The sequence below is a fragment of the Anthonomus grandis genome, chromosome 12 (assembly GCF_022605725.1).
Source record: "Anthonomus grandis grandis chromosome 12, icAntGran1.3, whole genome shotgun sequence".
In the NCBI taxonomy this organism is placed as follows: Eukaryota; Metazoa; Arthropoda; class Insecta; order Coleoptera; family Curculionidae; genus Anthonomus; species Anthonomus grandis.
In genome coordinates this window covers 14,746,898-14,758,777 of record NC_065557.1, presented here as the reverse complement: position 1 = coordinate 14,758,777, position 11,880 = coordinate 14,746,898, and the positions used below count along the sequence as shown (strand labels likewise).

The window sequence follows — 11,880 nt, the reverse complement described above, 5'->3', positions numbered from 1 at the left end:
TTTATTTCATTTCTGCAAAAAATTAGATGCGGTGCCAACAATAGGTTGAGTGCCAACGATTGGGTGCTTTACCCTAGTTATAATCTCTCTTATGTACCAAGAAAATAATTTTTAACTTAATGCTATATTAAAACATTGGGGAATATATTATTTTCAATTAAAAACTATTCTCTTATTATATCTCGGTAGGATTTATCATCTTAAAACAAAATTAATTATTTAGAAAACTCAATATTATTAAACTATAATTAACGTACTGTAGGTACTAAATATTTTAAATTCATTTTCATTTACTTTGCTTTATTCAACAATACATTTTAATTTATTTATTTTGATAAGAGGATTTTTTTTTTGTCTTATTACACATTTTTAATAGTAGTTCAAATAACAACAAACTAAAAAAAACGCTTTTTAAAATTAATAATTGAAATTTTATATTTTAAAAGATGCAATAGTATAAACTTAAGCTTTCCCAATTATTAATTTAATTTTTTTTTGCTGCAAATTTGTAAAAATTCTTTAATCTATTCTAAGTGAAATCTTACAAAACATATTTCCAACATAAAACTCTAAAAATAGAAACGAAAAGCTTAGTCCGGCAATTTTCCCAACTCGCGTAAAACTTTTTACCCAAAAAGAAAGGATTTATTCAGATTAACATCAGCATTATAAAAGCAATATCGGATTCAGGTTTGCAAAAGAGGAAAGTAACAAGCTAGAATGTGAAAAGACAAACTTAATTGTCTTAAAGCCGTTGAGTCAGTAACGGTTTCGAGTTGAAACTTCTTGTTTAACTAAAGGTTCTCTACTGAAAGTTTTCGAGTCAGTTTTACGTTTATTAGTTGAAACTTTACTGTGTTTCTTTATAGTTATTATTTTGGTTGGTGGAGAACTCAAGATTTATAAGAAAAATGTAGTGTGAACACAAAAATGTCAATTTTTGAAATTTATTGAAGAACAGAATCTTTTAACATTAAAACTTCTTATATTGAATCTTATTATTATTTTCTTTTTTCTTTGGTTCGACCTTATTCTCGACTTTTTCTTCCTTGGATGGACCGTTATTTCCACCTGAGGCTGCTAAGCTCAAGTCAGAGTCTAAAATTATTTTAAAATTATTTTTCTGTAAGTACCATGTAATATTTTATTTAATTTTACCATCAAGAGTATTTCCCTGAAAAATTCTTATGTTTTCTGGATATACCGTTGGGGAGTTTTTACAATCAACATTATACCACCATTCGCATACGAGGTTACGTTGGCTAAATACGCTACCAATAGGGCACAGGAATGAAATTTTGTTGTATTGAGACTGACAGATATGAAATACCTGAAAAACAGTGTTGAAACGTAAATTCAATATTTGAATTTTGTGATATTTTCCTTAAAATTTTACTTTTTACTCCTTTACTTATTAAACAAATTATATAATTATATAATTGGTTAAAAATATAGTATATAATTATGTATTAAAATAAATATACAGATTGAGTATTCAACGTTCTAAGATTTTAGGTTAGAATTAAATATTAAAAAAAAAAAATAAAGCTTTAACAAATTATTGATGCTGAATTAAGAAATATTTACCTGACACCCAGTATCAACATCAGCATAATAATGCCAGTCTAATTTTCCTATACATGAAAATTCTGTTTTTGGTATTAGCCGATAGGTTGGATAATTTCCTGGCAGTAATTCTTCATCCTCTACATCTTCAATATCCTAAAAATCCATAACTTATAAATATATTTAATTAGCTAATTAGCTAAAGTTAATTAGCTATAGCGTTTTAAAATTTTTTATAATTAAATGCAATACGTGTTGCATTTTAACGTCTTCCATAAAAAATATATTACTTAAAATAATGCGTTTTTTTCTGCAATTTTTCCATATACTTTTTTTTGTAAGTTGAAGAGATAAGTTGCAAAAAATCAACTAATGCAGTGAATTGTATAAATTAATTTTAAGGTGGTCTCTAAATGTTAGTAGAGAAAACAAAAATAAATTAAGGCGTTTTTACAATAATTAGAACTTAGATTTTGATATCCCAGTCCTGTGCAATTTAAAAATAGAAGTAAAAGTCCTGGCAAATATAAGATAAAAATCTTTTTTTTTTGGATTATAAGTGTTACAAAATTCGGTGCAAATATTTTAAGAGCGTATTGTTGACGTTAAAATAAGACTTTTTTTCCTATAAACATGTATCCTAAAATGCCTCCCCTCGGAGCTATAGCCCGCGCAAATTGCTTAAAGAAAATCGATTATTTGGAACCGTAACTACAATTATGCAACAATTTTTCTGAAAATTAGCATGTCTGCATTTTTTTGAGTGCTCTTTTTATTTTCCGTCTCAAAAATGGTGAAAATCCAATTTTAAGAGAGGATTCCAGGAAAGCTTACCCATCTGATTACCCTTACCTTATGTTTCCTAAAAGAAATTTAGCAATACCATCTAGTTAGCCATAAATAAATCTAAGCTTTTTGTCTCTTGCATTTTTTCGATATAGTTAAGCATTTTCAAGAAAATCGTCGATAAACAAAAGGGGAGCACTATTAAATCCGATTAAACTATTAAATTAGAAAAGACGAAGTAGGCTGCCTTAATTTTTGGCAAATCAACTAATATTAAAAAAAAATGGAAGAAACGATAATTTTATATTTTTTCATGCCTATTAAAGAGTATTTTAGATTTTCAAATTTATTTTTAGAAATATAAGATATAAGCCATCAAAATGGTAACCTTCCCTGAATCCTTCACTAAAATTGGGTTTACACCATTTTTGGGACGGAAAATGTCAAGAGCATCCAAAAAAATGAGGACCTGTATTTTTTCGAAACATTTAACGCATAACTGTAGTCAGTGGTCCAAATAATCAATTTTCTTCAAGCAATTTGCACGGGCTGTAGCACTGAAGGCGTGGATTTTAAGATATATGTTTATAGAGAATAAAAGTTTTATTTTAGCTTCAATAATACACTCTTAAAATATTTGTACCAAATTTTGTAACACCCTATATATACATATATAAATTTTTTTTAATAATTATTTGTTATGGGTATACTTTTAATATTTAGTGTAAGATAAAATAAACTATGAAAACTGGAAATTTTTAATATTTTATTTGTCCTTGCACTTTTTTCCCTTGTTTCTTAAAAGTTTATATAAATTAAGCAAATGCAAAAGAAGTTGCATATCATATTAAATAGGCCTTTAAAAAATAACTTTTATAACATCTGCATTTAATTTAATTAAATAAAATATATTTCAAAAAAATCGTTACAATGAAAAATTTTTTACTATACAAATTTAGCATTTAAGGGACGTAACACTTGTGTGTACCTATAGAACTCTCTTTTACATAGTAATCATAAGATTAAAATTAAGATTAAAAAAAGCATTCATAAATCTTAAGAATTAATACCCCAAGAACCAAGAGAAATTTCTTATCTCTTTTATTGAATAGCTTTCGTTTTTGAATATTTCTAATTTCTTATGGTAGGACACTGTACATTTCTGGCTTTATATAATTTATGATTTATATATCTAATTAAATTTTAATCTATCTATGATTTATATAATATTATGAGATTTTTATAGTACAGTGTGTTTCTCTTATTTCTGACTTTAAGGATATTAATCTGCATACCTCAAACCATCATACAATAATAAGTCAAACGAGATTTTAAGATAAGTATGCATAATAAGATATATATGCTGTAAAGGTGATGGTTGATAAATTTATTATATTCTAAGACCCTTGAAAATTGTATCCTATATCGACTATGAATGTATGTCATACAGATGATGTGACAAGAGTAATTTCATCAGTTTGGGGACTGAAGTCAGGTAAATAACAAAAATACAGTAATAAAAATAAAGACCGCAATGCATTTTCTAGCATTTATATAATATTTAAATTTGTTATAGTTTTAGACGTGTGCTATATTAGAAATTTTTTGTAAAAATTAACAATTAGTAACTATTTAAAATATCTTAACATTTATTCACTAGAAAATATTAGATTAATAACGTGACTAAGCGGCTTGCATAACTTTAAACAATCGAGATATGCATTTCAATTTTTATTAATATGAAATATTAAATTTTAATTTCTAAGTTAAAGAGCCAGCTAATTTTTAAAAAACTTCTTAGAGTAAACAAATGTTTAACTTAGAAACATTTTACTATAATATATAACATTATTATACTATAACATTTTACTTAACTTAAAAATAAAATAACATAGTTTTCATGATTCTGTTAATTTTATTTTAAAACTATTAATTTGTTATAATTTAGTTATAATTCTTCTTTATTTTATGTATATTAGGTGCATAAAAGTTTTCATGTTCATTATCTATTTATATTTATATTCATTTACGATAAAAAGTAGAAGAGAACTATAATTACTAATAATAAAATGTGAAACTTTAGTAAACTTCTGGATGTTGCATTTTTCCTCAAGCAGATCAGTTTTATGTGTAGTAATCATAATTTCTACCATTATTATACCTTGACCTAACTCTTTATTAATCTTTTAATATACATGTATATAAGTAACAGAGTAAAATATAAAAAAAGACATTGTCAACAAATGCGGCACAATACCCTCTAATGGAACAAGCGATCATAATCTTGTTTTTATTAAATGACCTAATAAATTTCTAATGTCTCCTCCCTGTTTTTTCCAATATAGGACATTTGACGACTTTAAGTTAAATATGTTAGAAATTATTAACAAAATATACCGTCGTTTAAAATATTTTGGAAAGAATACATACAAAAAAAGTAAATATTTTCAATTACCTTATTATTTTTTTATAAACATGGTCAATTTGGGAGGTGAGAGTAACAAAACCTAGGACTCCTTGGCTTACCAGAGATATTCATAAATTGCAGAAATTAAAATGCAAAAATTAAAGAGTAAAATGGAAACGAACTAAAATTATTATAAGACAAAAATTATACATCATTATATTAATTTAATAATTAATCCTTCTTATCTTTGAAAATCTTTACAAGACCCAACTATTCCTTTACAAAATTAAAATATAAGTTATTAATTCATGTCTTTTTTACAAATAGTACCTAACTGATTAATATAGGGATAAGATAAGAATATTACAATAATAATCTAGATTTAATTTATCACTAATATTTTGCTAAACCTTAAATCAAATGTGCGTATAGGTTTAATAAATTTAAAAATGTGTAGCCTTTTTATAGAAGATATTATTACGCATATTAATAACTATGGATAAAAAATGTGCGACATATCGACTTTCTAGAAAACTGTTCTGAATCAAATTGACTTTCTTTAACTTTAAATTAATGATCTCCAAAACTTCTCCTACATAAGAATTATAATTAGTATATTACCCAAATTACCTAAAGTATAAAGTTTACCGAATAAAGTTATTTTTGATTTTAGGGACAGATTTAGAAAAAAGTTTAATAAGGCTTCCGCTTTAGTATCGGTGGCCATGCCATTAATGTCAGGTCATGTCATTAAAGGTTTCAATGAAGATCTTATTAGTGTTTTAGTTTTGTGGGACTTCTCTAAAGCTTTTGATGCTTTAGACCATAAGCCACCAGCTAAACTTAAGTTGTGTAATTTCTTCGAGACAAATTGCAAAAGACGAGTTTAAATAACTCAGTATTAAGAAATATTTCGAACAAATTTAGAATACCTAAGAGTACTACTCTTCCCTACTCTTGTTTATTATTTATATGATAGACATGAAAACTGCTCCTTTGTTATTAATGATAAATGTTACACATTCCATAAAAAAGTTAATCATATAATTGTAAATAAGTTACAATATTAGGTTAAGGGACAGCATAAAACAAGCATGATTGAAAGATTTTTTAATTTTAACATCAGCATATAAAATTTCATACCCGACAATTTTAAACTTCTTAATATTAATAAATTTAAATTTAAATTAGGACAATTTTTAATGGGTAGACAAGTGTGAACATAAAATAAACTCTGAGTGTTGTCAGAGGATCGATTTTTTACTATAAATATGCATCCATTTTAAACTGAAAAAAGTGTTTAAATAAACCGTTTAAACATAGAGTCTACTTAAATATTTTATTATTATAATATCTTAAATGGGTTGACTAAGAATAGCAGTTTTTATTTATTATTCATTTATTTAAAAGTACACATTTTTGCAATATATTATAATTTCTTATTTATACACTTATAACATATACTATTAAAAGAAGTTCCAATGTAATGCATTAATAATTTAAAAAATAAAAAAAAATATTATAAAAAAAGATAAATTGCTGATTCTTTTTCAGTTTCTTGGGGAAATACTATGAATGAGCAAGATCTATATTTATATTGTTTATGTGCAATAAATACTGCTTCTTAATTTAAAAATATAATTTTTTTTGGTGAATTTGAAATTAAGACATTTTGAGTTTGGCTATTAAGATAGCCAAATTAATTATTAAAAGATACCTGAAATTTACGAAGGTCTCTTTAAGAAAAAAACACGTTTGGTCTTTTAGCGACCACCATGAACTTTTTTCCTAAGAAACACCATATTATATACCACACTTGCATATCTAACAAATATTTTGAAAACTTTTCATAAGATCTCCTTCAGGAAGAAAGAGATGAGTATACAATTTTTACTTTTAAATTTATTTTTACCCTAAAAATATGCAAGTACGATACATCGTTAAGAAGGTAATTCATAGGATTATTTAAATCTGATTTAATTCAATGTAGTTCCCGTAACAAAAATAAAATGATGATGGTTATTAAAACAGGAAACATGTTGCATCATTTATTTTAAATCACCATCATGTAGGGTGAACCAAATAGAAACAGAAATGTATCATATATTTTGCTCTACGACTTTAAAAAATGTTAGAAGAAAATTTTAAAAAATTGTGGAATTTTCGTTTTTTTTCTTTAGCAGCGTCAAACTCCCAAACCTCCGAAATTTTTCAGAAATTTTTAAATTTTTAACCACATCATCAAATTACTCCATTTCACCTCAATTTAACCGACGTTTTTTTACGGTTCCCGAGATGCAATTACGCAATCCTAAAAATACTAAAGAGGCCTATTTTGTTGACACATTTTTTCTAAATTATCTCAGGAATCCCTAAGATATTTACATATTAAATTAAAATATCAAAGGTTTAAGTCAAATATTTAAAAATCAAGAAAAATAAAATTTACTACTTGACTAAGTAACAATTGAAAATAGTAGATGAAAAAGAAACAAAGGCTTTTATTGAAAATTAAAAATTAATGAAAATAATACAAATTTCAGGTTTCATAAATAATTTTTAATCAATAATTATTTTTTAACCTTTTAATCAACAATTTTATGAAATTCTTAGATATTATTTTTTAAAAAACCTTTAAAATTGAAAATATGTACGAAACAAAATTGTAAAATTATTTCTAATTTGAATTACAAAATTTAAAAATTAAACACGATTTAATATGAAAAAAAGCAAATTTATTTTTTTTAATTATAAACTTTTTCATCACATTTCTATTCATTTACAAAATTTTTGAAAAGAAATCTAATAAATAAACATATTTAGTGTTCAAAAAGTATGAAATACTTAAATAGATAAAAATAACAGGCAATTCGAGATTTCTAAATTAACAAAATCACATTTCTTATTATTTCTATTTGTATTGGTCATTCTATAGAATTATTATGATAGAGGTTCTATAGGGCAGTATTCGCGAAATATTTAGAATATTTATTCCAGAAGTACCTATTTTTTTGACATTTATTTTCTGAATTATCCCAAGAATTGTTAAGTTGTAAAACATCATAAATATACAGGGCGTCCCATAAATAATGGGAAATCATTTCATAACTGATTGCTTTTAAAAAAAGAATGACGTTAAGCTAAATTTTCCTGATTTGAAAGTTTCCTAGTCAAAGACAACCAAGATACAGAGTGATAAATTTAATGTAATTTTTTTCAATTTTGGTCATAAATTTAGCATTTTTTCTTCATTTATAATAAAATTTGAACAATTGGCTTCCTATGCCATAGAGCGCGCTACCAGTAACATTTGTTTTTTTTAACTCCATTTATTTAAAATATACATTGCGCAAATAGTTTTGCTTGGGGAAAGTACACTTCACAAATCTCGCTACAATTCACCCTTGTGAAGATATTTACATATACAGTTTTCCATGCGCTCAAGATAAAATGTTATTTTTCTAATTAAAATATTTTTTAAATATAGGCCTGACAAGATGTATTATTATAAACGTTATTGTCACTGTTAGGATTTGGGTTCTTGTCAGTTACTTTGATAAATAGTTACAAAAATTTGAATTCACACGTTTAGTGTTCCCTATTACCTTTTATTGCGTCCTTATTGTTATTTCTGTTAGTCATGGTTATTTATTACATATGATGTGAAAGTCAACCTTGACTTGCACAATTAGACCCATTAGACTTTTGCATATGAGCATTTTTTTTTAAGATTGGCGATCTTTTAGTAAAAGAATTTTATAATGTATTGAGACAAATGGATGCCATGTCGATCATTTGCTGGCAAATATTCATAATTTTTATTTTCGTTTTGTATTTTATTATTCACTCGTGGTGTAATAAAGTAATTTAAATAGTTTATGAACGTAATTTTTTTAGTGCATTAAAAACTTTAAATATAAATATCTCAAAAAGGGTTAGTCGTAGCAAAATTTTTGTAGTATACTTTTTTTAAGCAAAACTGTTTGCACAATGTCTATTTAAAAAAAAATTATTACGCCAAATCTACAAAAAATACGGAGATTAAAAAAAATAAAAATGTTGCTGGTGGCGCTCCTTATGACAAATTTTAAGAAATTGGTATATAAAAAAACCCATTGTCTAAATATACTTTAACTTTAAATTAACTTTATTACCCTGTATCTGGGCTGCCTTTGGCTTTTGGACTAAAAAAAATTAACTAACCTGATTCTCTTCTTAAAAGGAATCTGCTGTTTTTTACCATTATTTATGAGAAACCCTGTATATTCCGATATTTCCGATGTATTCCAAATATTCGTGGATGTTTTTGCATTATTGAAAGAGTAAGTTATATTAGTATATAATCTTAATATTCAAGACCTAATAAAAATAAAACTCACCCCATTAATCAGCAGACATAAACCGAAAAACATAAATTTCCAAAGCCACAAAGAATACATTCCGGGTAGCATTTCGTTGGAAAAAATCATCAAACACAAAACCACTTTCACCTGCGGTCGTCGGGTCTTCAAAGGACGCGAAGCGGCATCCTACGACACTTAAATAGGAAGATGCATCACGATGCAAACTCGCAAAAAAATCTAATTATGCAACTTGTATGTAGAAGGTATAATATTCATAACTTGATAATATTAGGTAATGGTATACTGCTTAGGCATTGAAAATATTTCTGGTTAATTTTTATAATCACCCTCAGGCTGTCGGAACTCTTTTATTTAGGTTAGATGCAGAATAATTTCTTATGGCATCCTGTAAAATGTAATTTCTATTATATTATATTGTTTAAATTTTTTTTTAAATAAAATAAAAATGCATAATACCCAATGTACTAAGCCAGACTATATATCAGAAAGACCCTGCAAGACCTATCTAATTTATGTTATAATTGATCTTAAACTGCCAACAAAAATATGGCACCGTTTATGTAAATTAATATTATTGTAATTCTGACACATTATAATATTAATAGGAGATTTAACCAAAATATTAGTTAAAGAAGTAGTCCATTCTTGCAGTGGAGTTAATATATAACATATAAATTTAGATACATGAGAATGGGTAAATACACGATAAACAATTATTTACGAAACAATAATCTAATTTTAAAGTTTATGTAAATCCATGTTTAATCCCAAAATAAAGAGATAAGGTTGATAAATTAATTGACGTTACAAGGCAATAAATATTAATGACATACAATACCATATCATAAATCCTGTGAATGTTGTTTGTGTTCCTAAAAAGGAAAATAATCAAGCAATTATTGCAAGAAGTTAAAACATGATCGCTTAATCACCTATTTTTTTCTTATATTCTATACGTATGAAAAAAAGCAGGAGACTTTAAAGGTCAAAGCATAATAAAATGATTTTTATTTATTTTAATCTCTATAAAATTGCACAGTCACTACAACTTAGAAATAAATAGTTTAATAAAAATGTCAACATTTTTTGAGTCGTCTACCTTTACGCATTATGCTTTTAAAAGTAATGAATTAACCTGAAAGTGTTAGTGAATTTAAACATACTCTTGCTAAAACTGAGCTTTTGAGTGAAAAACAGGCAAATAAAATATGCTTAACCTGGTTTGTTTGGAAGGCTTTATGGATACCATAAAAATACACCATGAGGTTTTTTTTCAGAGATATTACCTGAAATTCCATCAATAAAATTTAAATAAAGAAAAAACATAAACATAAAAAATTATGTTTTTTTTTCTTATTCATATTTAATAAATAATATCTATATATTCTAAAATATTACCAAAAACTTTTCTATTTACGTTAATGCAAATTTATTTCTATTTAGAGTAATGTTTAATAATAACACTTTCATCTCACACGCATAAAATATAAAAACCGAACCCAAACAACGGCAACAGCAAAATTATATTTCCGAGCCCTACTGCAATAAACAATATAAAATTCAAGCAGTATAAACTCGTTATACTATCCACAAAGGCCTTTTTTGCATATTTCCAAATTTTCCCGAAAAAAATTGCACCACAGCCCCATCTCCATATTAATGTGTCCCTGTACACACGCAGCATACAGAAACGTGATCTCCAGGGCCTAGATGGCATCAATAAATATTTTTCATACACGGAGAGCCGTAACGAATAGGCTTACCAAGCATAAAAACCAGCTTAAGTATATTTTATCTACCGTTTTTTTGCTTGCTCAAAAACTCTTTCTTTGTTCTGTTTCTTAGACATTAAGAAGTAGAAGATATTGGATAAAAGGTAACAATATTTTATTAACTCGAAAAAAATTACGAAAGTAATATTTCTTTCTTATTTCAAAAAGGTAATATAAAAAATTACATTTTAGTGAGAATAAGATTAAATTTAGTTAACCGTGACTGTGATATTTCTTTTTACAAAAAAATTGTACAAAATAATGGAATATCGTCCTCTTAATCAAGTTATAGGAAATAATTTAATAAATTGTGATAGCGATCGCAATCCCTTATAAAAATTTTTTTAGAGCCCTGAAAATATCAATAAGTAAAGTATAATAGTACAGTTAATCTGCCGAAAAAAAAAGGCCGTTTTGACGAAAAAGTTCCTACACATTTTTTTTTTATGAAAATCGTGAAAAGAGTATTCAAAAAGCTTCACTTGAAATTTGTGACCTCGACGCGTAGCGGATTTTCGAAAAAACTCAAAAGTTTTTTGGATTTCATTTATCTCGACATTGGTAGGTTTTTGGAAAAAATTTGTAAGGGCAAAAAACGTCGGGAACATCATTTTCGACAACTCTTACTTATTAAGTTTACTTGCTGCGATAAAAATCACAAAAATTAGATGGCGCCAAAGTACCCAAAAAAGCGTTTTTTCGCTTTTTGGTATATCACCGACCAGTTGATAAGTTGATTTAATTTTATTAAGTTTCTTTTTACGAAAATCTTTAAAAGAGCATTCAAAAAGCTCAACTTGAAATTTGTGACCTCGATGCGTACCGGGTTTTTTAAAAAACTCAAAAGTTTTTTGAATTTCATTTATCTCAAGAATGGTAGGTTTTTGGAAAAATTTGTAACGTCAAAAAATATCGGGGACATCATTTTCTACAACTCTTACTCATTAAGTTCACTTGCTGCAATAAAAATCACAAAAAATAGATG

At 26.2% G+C, this 11,880-nt stretch overlaps 1 protein-coding gene across 1 annotated transcript; it reads right to left on the bottom strand.

Annotated features, from left to right (window-relative positions):
* Positions 1-933: 933 nt before the first annotated feature.
* Positions 934-9,305, bottom strand: LOC126743007 (U-scoloptoxin(01)-Cw1a-like). Its single transcript, XM_050449924.1, has 4 exons — positions 9,139-9,305; positions 1,588-1,722; positions 1,159-1,330; positions 934-1,098 (listed from the first exon to the last, which is right to left on the bottom strand). The coding sequence occupies exons 1-4, from the start codon at positions 9,226-9,228 to the stop codon at positions 974-976; spliced, it is 522 nt and encodes a 173-aa protein (XP_050305881.1). The 5' UTR covers positions 9,229-9,305; the 3' UTR covers positions 934-973.
* Between the last annotated feature and the right edge of the window lie 2,575 nt (positions 9,306-11,880).